At 36.0% G+C, this 14,916-nt stretch overlaps 2 protein-coding genes across 6 annotated transcripts in view; one reads left to right on the top strand and one right to left on the bottom strand.

Moving 5' to 3' along the window:
• The window catches only part of LOC110463012 (ATP-dependent RNA helicase DDX42-like), a gene marked incomplete at its 3' end in the record, with an annotated part of 15,344 nt that extends 7,892 nt beyond the window's left edge, over positions 1-7,452 (bottom strand). The window contains exons 1-6 of the mRNA XM_021517325.1: positions 7,366-7,452; positions 5,270-5,500; positions 4,013-4,145; positions 3,507-3,571; positions 1,774-1,927; positions 1,440-1,580 (exon numbers count right to left, since the gene is read on the bottom strand). Coding sequence (XP_021373000.1) covers positions 1,440-1,580; positions 1,774-1,927; positions 3,507-3,571; positions 4,013-4,145; positions 5,270-5,475 — 699 coding nt within the window. The remainder of the gene's footprint in view (positions 1-1,439; positions 1,581-1,773; positions 1,928-3,506; positions 3,572-4,012; positions 4,146-5,269; positions 5,501-7,365) is intronic.
• A 240-nt stretch (positions 7,453-7,692) lies between these two features.
• LOC110463013 overlaps positions 7,693-14,916 on the top strand; it is a 29,262-nt gene continuing 22,038 nt past the window's right edge. The window contains exons 1-4 of one of the 5 annotated variants that reach the window (XM_021517326.1): positions 7,693-8,055; positions 11,041-11,200; positions 12,266-12,324; positions 14,757-14,828. The gene's annotated coding sequence lies outside the window, so the exon portion shown is untranslated. Of the gene's footprint in view, positions 8,056-8,128; positions 8,179-10,740; positions 10,843-11,040; positions 11,201-12,265; positions 12,325-14,756; positions 14,829-14,916 lie in introns of those variants that run through there. The other 4 variants (XM_021517330.1, XM_021517329.1, XM_021517327.1 and 1 more) reach the window with 4 other exon arrangements.

The raw sequence follows: 14,916 nt of genomic DNA, 5'->3' as shown, positions 1-14,916 counted from the left end.
GTTTCCAGTACATAGTTACAGTTTCCAGTACATAGTTACAGTTTCCAGGTTTCCAGTACATAGTTACAGTTTCCAGTACATAGTTACAGTTTCCAGTGCCTAGTTACAGTTTCCAGTGCTAAGTTACAGTTTCCAGTGCCTAGTTACCGTTTCCAGTGCATAGCAGTGATTTTTTAACTTTTTTTTTCTAGAGGGCTGGTGCCTTTTTGTATTGGGAATTTTACTGCGCGGACACAATGAATTGGGAATTTTACGACATGTTATGGATGTATGATATTAAGGATTTTGTTTTTGATCACGCTCAAACAACCTCATGTGTAAACAAAACTTGAAGCTTGAATTCAATGCCCAAGATAAACTTCTACAACATTGTACAACAGTTTATAAGGCATACTTTAATATTTTTACAAGCGATTGGGAAAATATTGGGTCAGAATTGGGAAAACTTCACTTTGGGAAAGTTACTAAAGTCGGTACTAAAAATGGGGTAAAAAAATCACTGCATAGTTACAGTTTTTGGCAGTGGTATGAGGATCCTTAAAGCATCTTTTATTGGTGAAAAATAATTGCTATGCCACATCTAATAACATTTATGATTTCCTTGTTTTGTGCTCTCACCTACAATTCATCTTTTGTGCCATCAAATCTTAACAGTTGGAATTCTTAGGATCATGTAGTAAGAGTGTTACCTTACCATGTTAGAATGACTGTTCTTTGTCACCATTAGAATATCAGATATTGGCCGGATAGATTTTACATATATGACCGTTGCTGACTGCTAACTAGCTATGGCAATGACAGATAGTGTCATATGTCATCTAACACTTGTGACATATCATCTAACACTTGTGACACATCATCTAACACTTGTGACACGTCATCTAACACTTGTGACATGTCATCTAACACTTGTGACATGTCATCTAACACTTGTGACACGTCATCTAACACTTGTGACACGTCATCTAATACTTGTGACACATCATCTAACACTTGTGACACGTCATCTAACACTTGTGACATATCATCTAACACTTGTGACACGTCATCTAACACTTGGATTGTTAAGTGATCAAACATTAAAAGCTTCATAAAACCCAAGAAACTTTACTGAGTATGCTATGCAAATGATATTAATCAGGCATACAATACAATTTGAGCCAACATTATATTACCTCAATCAATCGCAGACAGAAAGTAAATAATATTCATACAATCTTAATATTTCTGTATCGATAAAGTATTCAGGAAATTTTGTTCATCTCAATCAAATACATGAAAGCAAGATTTTCTGATGGTAACAGTGCTGTAAATGTGAATGTTGAGTTCAGACAGTGATACCAAGTTTACTGTCAGTATTATGTGGTATGTTGAGTGCTGACCTACCCTGAGACCAAGTTTACTATCAATATTTTCAGGTATGTAGAGCGCTGACCTACCCTGAGACCCAGTTTATTTCGCAGTTCGTCCACCTGTGTCTGTGTAAGTTTAGAAATCTCTTCATGTTCTTGGTAGAAATTCTTTTCAAATTTGCAATAATCAATTTCTGAATGATCAATAGGTGGCAGAGGATCGATCAGCTGAAAAATAACAAGAAATCAATGAAAATCAAATCAAAACATCAAAAGTTGTTTGGTTTATACTGTAATATATATATATATTGTACATGTATATCAGTTGGCCTCAAAATCATAAAGGAAAATAAATTCAGTGTTAACACAAATAACAGTGTGAAAAGGTTCAGAACAATATAAATCTGTTACTTAGGGTTACTTTATTTTTCTCTGGTATGATTGGATTCCCATCAGCGTCATATTCAATTCCTGTCTCATCTTCATCAAGGATAACACCAGCCATGGGATTTTCTTCCATGTAGCGGAAAAACGCTTCCTGGACATCCTCATTTTCAATATCGTCTCGCACTCCTCTGTAAGTGTACAAAAGACCATGTTTTACTGTGGTAGCAATGATTCAAAGCTATCATTCAGCTCAATAATCATCTAACTTAGTCAAACAATTAAAAACTGGCAAAATCAAATACGTAAATAAGATCAGGAAAGGGAAATGACAAAAGATCATAATATACATATCAATCGTAAACATCCTTTCTTTTCAAAGTAACACACTATGAGGCATACTAGTAGGGGTGGACATATTGAAGATCATTGTTTGTTTCTATTAAAAAATTACATGATACAGTTAAGTCTCCTTAATCAATCTTACACTAATACAGCTCCTAATAATCCAACCAACACTTCCTCTAGCCCCCACTAATCTAATCCACTAATCCAGCCCCCACTAATCTAATCCACTAATCCAGCCCCCACTAATCTAATCTACTAATACAGCCCCCACTAATCTAATCCACTAATCCAGCCCCCACTAATCTAATCCACTAATCTAGCCCCCACTAATCTAATCCACCCCTAATCCATTTGCTGATTACCCAGCCCCCACTAATCCAACTCCCAATTAATCCAGTCACTAATTATCCAGCCACCACACATCTAGCCCCACTAGTAGTAAAGTCACCACTTCTCCAGCCCCACTAGTAGTAAAGTCACCACTTTTCCAGCCCCACTAGTAGTAAAGTCACCACTTTTCCAGCCCCACTAGTAGTAAAGTCACCACTTTTCCAGCCCCACTAGTAGTAAAGTCACCACTTTTCCAGCCCCACTAGTAGTAAAGTCACCACTTTTCCAGCCCCACTATTAGTAAAGTCACCACTTTTCCAGCCCCAATAGTAGTGAAGTCACCACTTTTCCAACCCCACTAGTAGTAAAGACACCACTTTTCCAGCCCTAATAGTAGTGAAGTCACTACTTTTCCAACCCCACTATTAGTAAAGACACCACTTTTCCAGCCCCGCTAGTAGTAAAGTCACCGCTTTTCCAACCCCACTATTAGTAAAGACACCACTTTTCCAGCCCGAATAGTAGTGAAGTCACCACTTTTCCCCCCCCACTAGTAGTAAAGACACCACTTTTCCAGCCCAAATAGTAGTGAAGTCACCTCTTTTCCACCCCCACTATTAGTAAAGACACCACTTTTCCACCCCCCCTAGTAGTAAAGTCACCACTTTTCCAGCCCCACTAGTAGTAAAGTCACCAATTTTCCAGCCCCACTAGTAGTGAAGTCACCACTTTTCCAGTCCCACTAGTAATAAAGTCACCACTTTTCCAGCCCCACTAGTAATAAAGTCACCATTAATCCAGCCTCACTAGAAATACATGCAGTCCTTAATGATCCTGTCCCCAATAATCCAACCCCTACTAATCCAAATTTAACCCCATTATAGTGATGCAGATCCTGCTCATCGGACCCCATAAGAAATCCAGCCTCAATAATCCAGCAATTAAGTTGTCTTATTGTCAGATGGTAAATTTTCTAAATAACACTGTTTATTTAATCCATCCAAATCCCGATCACAAAAAAGGTAACTGGATAATAACTATCTGTATATAAATGAAAACATCTGTAAAAGTCAGTAAACAATGTTTACATACTTTTCATTTTTCTTTGTCTTTTCCTTATGCTCCTTGCCTTCTTTCGTTTTTCCTTTTACTTCTTCCTGAAAATCAATTATCGACAAATCATAGGTGACATCAGTTCATAGATAAAATGTAGGTACATGTATAATCAAATCATAGATAAATTGTAGGTACATGTATAATCAAATCATAGATAAATTGTAGGTACATGTATAATCAAATCATAGATAAATTGTAGGTACATGGATAATCAAATCATAGATAAATTGTAGGTACATGGATAATCAAATCATAGATAAAGCACAGGGTACGTAAAATTATCAAATCAAAACTGTAGGCTGATGTTAAATCATTGGTAAATCGTAGGAAGGATCACATTATACTTAAACACAAACGTCATAGACAAATCTTAGGCAACTGTAAACCGTAGGTAACATCAAATCATAAGTAAATCTTAGGTTATATTACTGATGCTTCTATAAATGATTTTAAGTTTGTTCAATGTTCCATCAACGACCCACCTCAATGTCTGCCATGAAGGCGTCTAACGGATCGTCACTATCACTGTCTTCTTTGTTTTTATCGTCAGCGGTGGGACTTCCCGGGGCAGGCTGGTACTCAAGGTCGCCCTCTTCATCATCGTCATCAAAATACCTGTTACACAGAGACATCCTCACTACACACTGACTTCAGTTTATATCATCCTAATGTACAAATATATAATAATTACCCATGTTAAGAATTTCAAAGCTTTATGGATCATGGTTTTAAAAAAGTATGCAAAATACTTCAGCCAACCAGTAGATTCAGTAATATTCATTAATCTATATACATTTTTCCTCTTCTCCAAAGTGCTTGCATGGGTTTGCTCGAAACCGTTTATTATATAGGTTGTGTCTTTCCTTGGAGGTCACTGAGGAAGTTGCTTGTTTGTTCCTTCATTTATTCAGACAGACAAACTGTTCTTTCAGATAGACAGATTGCTGTAGGGCATTGCATCTTCAATGCTAGACCCTTCGATGCAGAACCCTGATTATTACCGTATACAATTAAACCTGTTCAAGTGTAACTTTAATGACCACAGAAATAAACAGTTATATATCAGAAATAACCATGTTCTGACATCCTGCATTGTATCACTGATGTTAACCCGTTAGACTGAATTTGTACAAATGCACTGTTTTTTAGTTTTAATCAAATGATTTGCTTTTCTTCATAAATATTTATTTAATTCATATGATGTGAAGGATTTTTAAGCATTCTTCTATTGAAATGTAAACACATGTGATAGCTGTTACTATCAGAGCAAAATAAAATGTTTGAGTTTGGAATGGAAAATTATAAGGATTACACAGGCTTAGGACCTAGTCATTTGCTTTAGCTAGGGTTATTGGTATTTTACTTATCAATGGTACTTAGTCTGATCCTGTCAAAGTGCTAATGTTTCTGTCTAGGGGTGTAATCAGAACTAGGCGGTCGGTCTCAGTTTTCATTCTAATAAACTAGTCAAATCTGAACAAAGAGATATCCTAGGCTAAGGGAAGGCTCAAAGGTGGTCTGTTAACAGAGATAATCTTTAAACAGAGTATTAACACAGAGTAAACAGCTATGTTGGGATAAGAAACTTAAATTACCTTTGCTTTTGATAGGACGTTAAACCCAGTACAACCAACAACCAATAAGAAATCAAGGACTGCTTAATTATAAGGGTACTTGAATGTCTAGACATGTTGTGTAAAGCTGTCATATAAGAAGCAATACATGTAATATGAACATACTCGTCTTCATTCCTGGCCCTTCGTTTGCCTATGTTAGTACTGTATCCAAACGACCTCCCGGGCATGAACCTGCCACCTGCATTGCTTGGCATTCCCGCCATACCAGACACAGGTTTGGTGGGGTCCACTTCATCTGTTTTCTTGCCAAGTGCAAATCCTGAAAACCCAAACCCTCGAGGCTTTCCATCTCCTCCTTTGTGATACATGGCTTCAGAAAAGTAACGTCAACATCTGTGAAACATTAATACAAATTTTACATACTGTATAATCAGTATTGTAGTTTTATTTGGAAAAAGGTATGCACATCAAATGAACTAATATGCAACATTTTTTGATTTGACAAATCCTTATGATGTTTGTGAGTGTTTTCACAATTTCACAATTTAACGCATGTGGATAGAAATTATGTCAATTTTTCTTTTTCCAAATACACACTTCATCATATCACAGTTTAATCTGCCAAATGAAAGTTTATGTATTAAAATTGTAAGTGGGAATCATCCAATACATGCACTGCTTATTTCAAGGTAGAGTGAGGGTACCTGATTTCGTACACTTTGACAAATATTTACATCTTTTTTTCTTTCAAATACATCTCCAAGAAGATCGGATCTACTTTGAACCTAAAAGATGTACACAATCTGTGCTATATTTGGTAATGTGACGTCGTATGCGCAGAAATTTACTGCACAGGAGATCTTTCTTTTACCATCATTTACTTCCACGTTTCACGACAGTGGGGGACGGGATTTCGTACACTCTACAAATGTGCTATTCTTAGTAAATAAAGCGAATATAAGTATATGTTGAATGAATTCAATATATTTCATTGGTGATTTTCAGAGACCAGAAATGTTTTTGAACAAACTATGAGTTTTTTTAATAACGTGTTCTTTGTTGGTGGTGACATCAATCTTTTTGTGGAAAAATATCAACTACATGTATACATATTCTAGTAGCAATTATTTCATTGGATGTTTTACAAAACAATTTCAATTCTCCAGAAGGTTTTTAAGGCCAAAAATAAACAAATATTTTAGATCAGTTTCAAAATAAAGACTGTTCCCTACGATAGATGCCCTGTCATTGAGTGTGCATGTACGTTACAAAATGCTGTTATTTATAATATTTGAGCTTCTTTTTGATATTTTTAATGTAAATGGCAAAATATTATTTTATTGAAATGATCTCAAAATGATCAAAAGAAAATTGTCTAGATTCTGTTTTTAATAATGCTTCAAAGTTACATTCATAAGCCCATTCTGCAGACAACAGCTCGACTCGCTAGTTATGTTTTGAAAACGAGGCTGGAAATTCTATATGAAGCTTCACCGAAGAAGGACGATAGTATAGTGGCACGGTGGTTTGCTGTTGGAACGATTTTATGCCTCCATCGAATGATCGTTTAAAAAATAAATAAAAACGTTTAGTTTACAAAATCAGGTACCCTTACTCTAGCACTTGTGTTCGTTAGCATCTAGATAACACCTACATTAATACTTTTTCATAGGCAAATTTAGTCTACCCCACATTATCATGACATTCATGGGCCCATGAATAGGTATTTATCTCACTTGTCCTCATCTCTTTTTGGTTTTTATTCCATAGATTGGCTGGAGCTTTGTTTATATATGCAGCACGATTGGAAAGGATTTGTAATTATTATCGATGACCGTATAACTCTGTTGGTAATAGCATCCTCCATTACGTCTAGAGTTACAGCCCAGAATTACAAAAAAAAATGCTATCGAAGTCGTGGTTACAGTGGTTCCTGTGAACCCATAACCTCTCCCCATGGATTTGTTAGGTGCTTTAAATTGGTGTTGTTAACCTCTTTTCAGTGAACCTGCCAGACATATCTTTGTGTAATTACACGGTCATTAATCAGAATGACTGACTGTCATCAAATAACAAATATATGACTGTATATAATTGAACATGATAATCGAACTTTTGTGATTGCAACTTTGCCATCATCAGCAAAAGTGTTGTTATTTATTGTCGTGCATATGTATTTTCAACACGTTAACAACTAGGAACTGGCTATACGGTGATTAAAATTCGATTACACGAGTTGTTTCGTTTCTCAATTTTACCTGCATGAAAACGTTTCTTTCAGACGCCATTCGCCGAAATTCTTTATCTCCATATGTGAAGAGTTCCAGGTCTTACGAACATAAATAATACACATCACATGACCCATAATTTAACACGTCTGTATAATTCAGGTTATGTCTGAATGTTTTGTTGCAGTTGTTTCATTTTATACATCTTATATTGATTTATTTAAAACAAATCATGAATATTTCTTATATTTCACACAGGTAATTAAAACATTTCCAAATGTAGTACAAGTTTATCTTTTTTCACGTCTTCAAAAATGTGATAACTCGGCTACACAATATATGATGACGTCATCTACTTTCATTTTGATCAAGCACACGTGTGTAGCCGCGACATTGTTTTCTTCTTTCGTTTTGATCGATCACACGTTTGTAGCCGGGACATTCTAATGATACTAACAACTTAATGATAATAATAATAATGACTTAATAATGAAACCAAAGAACACTTTGCACTTAATGGATGTAATCAACAACATCACTAGGTAAAGTAATAATATACATGTAGATACAGATACAGATACGGATGGCAGAATCAGTTGAGGGGTTCAATGTCACATTGAAAGGAGTGGATCATACAGAAGGATTGGTTACAACTCAACAACGGCTTGACAATGTACTTGAAGCACATCGGCTGCAGACCGGTACACAGTTTGTATCATGGTTAGTGTCTGTCATGACTTGTACATTTACGTATGGCCATTTAGATCGGTCACACTAATTTGCGCCATAGGAGATTTAGCGCCATAGGTGCGCCATAGGAGCTTTTGCACGCCATAGCAAAATGTAAGTGTTTTATCCACGAAATATTTCGATTTTTCCATTGGTATACTCATTTAACATGTTTTGGTAAAGTATCATTTAAAAAAAAATGGGTGGTAGGTAAATCTTGTACGCCGCTCCCGTTCCCGGCCCAAAACCCCGTACCAGGCATATAGAGATATTTTAATATCTCATTAACGCGATCGTTTATATTTTTTATAATTTGCGCCATACGTGTTTTTACACGCCATAGCAAAACATAAGAATTATTTTCAGCAAATAACTGTGTTTTTCCTTTGGTATATACAATAAACAGGTTGTGGTAAAGTTTCATTCTTAAAAAAATGTTTATTTTGTTAGGAAATCGACAAAATATTTCTTCGCAATTCAGAAGTCAATTTCAAGGGAAGTAACTCGTACATTTGCAAAATACGCCATAGACTAGTACTTGACTGGATTTTATTTTATTTATGAATGCAAACATAGAATAAATTACAAAAACATTAAAGACAATGAAAATATTAATTAATTACACATGTATAACACAATTTATTTATGAGTACAAACATAGAATAATTTACACACAGCTCTGAAACAGAAATTAATTAAAATTCAAAATGATTGGGCATGAACATATTTCATGTAAATCTCACACATTTTAGAAATTATTTACAACACTTTATTACATACTCTTACATTAAAAATAAGTAATATAGCTAGATCTTTAATGGAAATATTAATTACTCTTAAATATTTCATCTCGGTTCTATTTTTAATACTTTTACATACAATCAATAAAATTCTATTAAGATGAAAAAACGAAAACATCTATGTATTCAAATCTTTATTAAATTCAACAACACACTATTTCACACCGTAATACATAATTGCAAAATTAATAAAACATACATCCTACAAATTGTCAACAACTGAAAAATGGTCATCGTAGAGAAAGGAACTGGGTCCGGAGTCCTGAGTTGTTGAAATGAACTAGGTCACAGTCATAGTCTTGTTGAAATTTCACTCACAGCTTGTTGTTGTTGAGTCTGGTCTTCATGAGTCGGTTGATCTTGTTGCGTTGTTTATCAAAAGATGTCGCTGTCAGGCCTGGGGACTTGTCAAAATTTCCACGTGGCACTATCTCGGTAAAGTACACCTCCTTGATTCCAGCAGTCTGTAGGTCCGTTTGTAGTTTGAGTAGTGTCTGGAAAATGTCATTGGGGGATGATGTCGCTGCAATGTCGTTTCCTCCTAGTTGGATGACTACAATATCTGGGTTGTAGGCAATCGGGTCCACCAGTAGATGTTTTGGGATCGAACCAGCACGCATGCCGCACTTGCCGAAGAATCGGATAGTGCCAGGAACCTGCAATTTAAAATAATATTAATTTATTAACATCTGTTTAAGTTTAATTTAAATTTATATAAATTATTAACATCTGTTTTAGTTTAATTTAAATTTCTTTCCAGTATTTATTTGGTATTTACCATTATCACCATTTACTTATTCATGATCTAGTAAAGGAATTCATTTGCAATATCTGGCCTATAATACAATAAAAGTTTCTTACCTTAAGGTCACTATGACAGTATCTCTCAGCAACCAATTAATAGTGTTTTCTTTAGGGCTGATCATATGAACCAGTGTTCACCATCACCACTCCATCATCAGTTAATCATCATTAATCAATTATAAATAAAAAAGTTATGAAATGTATGAAAAGATTATAACGAAGGAATTGCAGCTATCAAATGGAGAAATACTTTTTTTGAGATTCTATATTGAAGAAAATGGAGATATAGATTTAAGATTTAAAAATACAGTAGAGTTAAAACCCCACAAACGAAGACAGTGCCTAACCCAAATAGTATTTAGAGACAAGTACTGGGACATCATTACCCTAGATGTACCTAAGTACCTACGGGCTGCGATGAAACTGTACCGCCTTGACGATGGGAACATTGCAGCCAGTGGTAATAGAGACAATGTTATCAAACCTGTGTACTTTAAGTGTGTGACTTTTAGATAGACTGTGGATGTGGACAATGTATAACATTGTGTGCAAAAATGTGTTCTGTATTCAAATGTGCTGTGTAGATTTAGATGTATAATTGGTGAATTCAATAAAGATTATAATTGATTTCCTAACAAAATAAACATTTTTTAAGAATGAAACTTTACCACAACCTGTTTATTGCATACACCAAAGGAAAAACACAGTTATTTGCTGAAAATGATTCTTATATTTAGCTATGGCGTGAAAAAACATGTATGGCGCAAATTAGTGTAAAAGTGCTTCGTAATCAAGAATGATTTTCTAACAAAGTACACATTTTTTTAAATGATACTTTACCAAAACATGTTAAATGAGGAATAATCGAAATATTTCGTGGATAAAACATTTTGCTATGGCGTGCAAAAATCCTATGGCGCACCTATGGCGCTAAATCTCCTATGGCGCAAATTAGTTAGACCCATTTAGATAGCCATGGCACATGATGATCCATAACAATGCACGGTCTAACTTTTACATCATAGCTTAATTAAGATTTAAAAGGAAATTCGAAATATCCCCTTTTGACCTGAGTGGATGCTCTAGATCATTGACACATCCTCTGAATATAGAGGGAAAAACAATCATCTGTACTCTTGACATATATATTCGTGTAGAGTAGTATAATGTATAGGTAAGTGGCTGAGTTATAAAAAAGCATAGAAAATAACTGGCACATTCCACCCACTGAATATGAAAATTCCATTTCTATTGTTATATCTATTTCAAAGAATTAACTTAAATCATTTACACAATGTTGATTTACTAAAGGTATTTTCACATCTCAAAGCTTTAAAAGTTGATTTGTTATGAGTGTAAAATATTTTTATAGGCATGATGACAAAGCAAGGAAGCCAGAAGCTGTTGGTCGCCTGCTGTGGACCCACAAAGGTTTATCCATTACTGGTCCTGCATTTGCCTTAGGAAGGCATGTTATCAGACAGTGCCAGTATGGAAAAGGGCATAAAAGGGCCAAGACACAGAAACAACAGGTAATATAAAAAGGGTGTTCTATAGATCTATCTATATTAAAAAGAAAAGAATGCATATGTCAGCAAGGCCTCTGTCACAAGTAGGAGGCCTGCTAGGTCAACACCACCAGATAGGTCTATACTGTTATAATAGCAAATATGAGAGGCCAGTGTAGTGGATGCAACACTATAACAGCTAAGATAGAAGGCCTGTGAGGTGGGCCCAACATTATAATAGCTAAGATAGGAGGTCCGTGAGATGGGCCCAACATTATAATAGCTAAGATAGGAGGCCTGTGGGGTGGGCCCAACACTATAATAGCAGAGATAGGAGGATGAGTTGGGCGTAACACTATAATAGCTAAGATAGGAGGCCCATGAGGTGGGCGCAACACTATAATAGCTAAGATAGGACGCCCATGAGGTGGGCGCAACACTATAATAGCTAAGATAGGAGCTTGAGGTGGGCGTAACACTATAATAGCTAAGATAGGAGGCCTGTGGGGTGGGCCCAACACTATAATAGCAGAGATAGGAGGATGAGGTGGGCGTAAAACTATAATAGCTAAGATAGGAGGCCCATGAGGTGGGCGCAACACTATAATAGCTAAGATAGGACGCCCATGATGTGGGCGCAACACTATAATAGCTAAGATAGGAGGCCCGTGAGGTGGGCGCAACACTTTAATTGCTAAGATAGGAGGCTCGTGAGGTGGGTGCAACACTTTAATAGCTAAGATAGGAGGCCCGTGAGGTGGGCACAACACTATAATAGCTAAGATAGGAGTCCCGTGAGGTGGGCGCAACACTATAATAGCTAAGATAAGAGGCCCGAGAGGGGGGCGCAACACTATAATAGCTAAGAGAGGAGGCCCGTGAGGTGGGCGCAACCCTATAATAGCTAAGATAGGAGGCCCATGAGGTGGTCGCAACACTATAATAGCTAAGATAGGAGGGCCGTGGGGAGGGCGCAACACTATAATAGCTAAGATAGGAGGCCCGTGAGGTGGGCGCAACACTATAATAGCTAAGATCAGAGACATAAAGTCAGTATATATGCTTATACCATGTATTTATTTACCTTAGGTGCAGCATTCTGTGGAACAGTGGATTGAGAGAGGTTTTTATGAGGACATTGGAACTTGGTAATAACTGTTGTATTGTAATGACCATATTTTTTTTATGAATGTATGTATTGTATGCACTTCCACTTATGTTACCTCGCTATCCCCATGTTCCAAATGTCCAGTTTGACCACTTGAATTGTTCAGGAAAGCCCTGCTAAAAATAGGGCCGGTCACGTCACCCGACTAGGCAGTAAACAAGAGCGGTCTGGGCGAGATGAAACGGTTTCCAAAGGGGCCCCCAGAGAGGGGCGTCAGGCAACTGCAACTTCTTACCGCACTATGAAACCAAGTAATATGATTTCTAAGTCCATATTAAAGCTTATTGAACAGTAGTTATTTATCATTAGAAGTTAATTGCACACTTGCCAATATTCAGAATTTAAATTTATTTAGCTTATAAACATATTTCTTGCCAATAAAATTGAACAAGGGATGGGGCACACGTTTTTACAATTTATCACAGCCTTCTCCCGTCATACATTTACAATTAAATGTCAACAATGATAATAGGCATAAACATAAAGTATAAAAAATATAAATATATATTGAATTTAGTACCGGAATGTGACATCTGTACGGGGCTAAACACCTTTCTTCAACCATGGGACAAACCTTTCTGTAAAAAGGAATATTCACGAGACGAATATCCCTTTTCAAATGTTTTCATAAAGTGCATATATGCAATGACAAACTACACGCGTATAAAAAAAGAGAAACGTTTGTGATTTGTTTTATGACATTGTACAACTCAATATCTTTGGCCAATGTTTTTTTTCTATACCATGCATAAACAAATATGTATACTCTCTTTCCCACTTTCACCGTCTCCATACGCTAACTCTTAGTAAGTCATATTAGCCATCACACACACTAAACTGTATGGCAAAACCACTACGTGTATATGTAGAATATGTGTCAGATATGGGCTACTTGATAATTATATTTTTTCAATACTTTTCATAGATTAAAGCATTCTTGTCAATGGACCCTTTTTATGTTGAGCCAAGTTTTCTTTAACATTTCATTTTTGTCCGAAACAGAAGCGTAGTTATCGGCAGCACACGTCATTTTTACAACGTAAACAGATGTTTCTTCCCCTGTTTTCAATACGTATTCCGATTCTATCTGAAGTCGAAGATTAATTCTTTATAGAGAACAGGTTGTTACATGATCATACATTCTAAGTCAACAACATATGAAAACATGAACTGTTGAAATATTACGATTTAAAAAAAATGTTATGCGATCCTATTTACTAGAAGTAGGTTCTCCTTCCTCAGTTCTTCAACCTGGCCCGTCATTTTGACATTTTTACTCTATAGCTGCATTAATGTAGCTTTCTGACGACGAGAGTTTTTTTTGTATATATTGCGTCGTTGCGCCAGAGGAAGCCGGGTATTCATATTAGTACTAATTTAAATCTTGTATGTAAAAACAAACAAAAAATCGTTTAATTCAGCAATATAATTAAATCATACCATTTTACTGAACCCGGTAATATTATAAATTATGTAAATCAAAAAGCGCACGTATCTCATTTGACCCCTATCACGAATACCGACAGAGACAGAATACGCCGTGGCTATCACAACAGTTAACCCTTGGAGGGCCTCATGACAAAATCAAACTAACCAGTCACTTATCCCTTCCTTTCGCATAAACCACTGTATAATTATAGAAATACAAAGTAAACTCTCTCCGATACATGCCCATTGACATATTAAACTAAGTTCATCTAGCTGTGTTCAAACTCAGACAAAGATACTAGCGAGGTAAATAGTTTTAGATATTTATTCATAACATAAACAGCGCTAGCATTTCTGTCGATTCCATTTCAGCTTAACTTGCTACCTGGAAGAATACATACACCGTACTTACTGCTAGGGCAGTTATTTTCTCCTTTGAATACTTCCCACCTGTAATAATGATTCTGTAACGTACTCCGTGTGCTATCTTTTGATCATTTGGCAACTTTTCGCTTCGTAGCTGACACGGTACAACACTTTTCTTTGGCTTACTTCACACGGTCAGTCATTTTGTTTACAAAGAAATGGTGTGCAATGCGCATGCGCTAATAGAGGAAAATCCCTGAACAAAACGTTGGTCAGTCAGGTAGAAATACCGATGATTATCTTAGATTTAATCATTTTTATGAATCTGTTTCAGCCAAATCCGATCGTTATTTTCCATCAGGAGTCTCACTTGATATGTTTATGTAGTATTTGAAAAAAAGACACAAAAAATAGTTACTTCACCGTGATGCCCCTTTAAGAGTTGAGGTGTTTAAAAGGATGGGGCCTGATGTTTTAAGTGCAAGTTCTCATTGCAGTATTTAATTTCTCTCATCATACTTTTGTAGCATATTTTAAATTGAAATGTTGTTAAGGTTGCTAGACAAGATTGAATGAAAGAATAAAGTACTATGTGTAGGTATTTTTTTTATTCTACAGTATATTTACGAAATGGGGATCAATCAAAGGAGCATGTAAGGAACTTCAAGACCGGATGACACAAAGCCCTTAGTACGTATATGAACAGAACATTTGTAATGGACCATCTCTGTATCTGTACCAAATATAACTGGTAAATAGGAACTGCATGCATTTATAA

Source organism: Mizuhopecten yessoensis, unplaced genomic scaffold, assembly GCF_002113885.1.
Source record: "Mizuhopecten yessoensis strain PY_sf001 unplaced genomic scaffold, ASM211388v2 scaffold10853, whole genome shotgun sequence".
Lineage (NCBI taxonomy): Eukaryota > Metazoa > Mollusca > Bivalvia > Pectinida > Pectinidae > Mizuhopecten > Mizuhopecten yessoensis.
The sequence above is the reverse complement of the archived record's forward strand: the minus strand, read 5'-3'. Positions and strand labels throughout refer to the sequence as shown.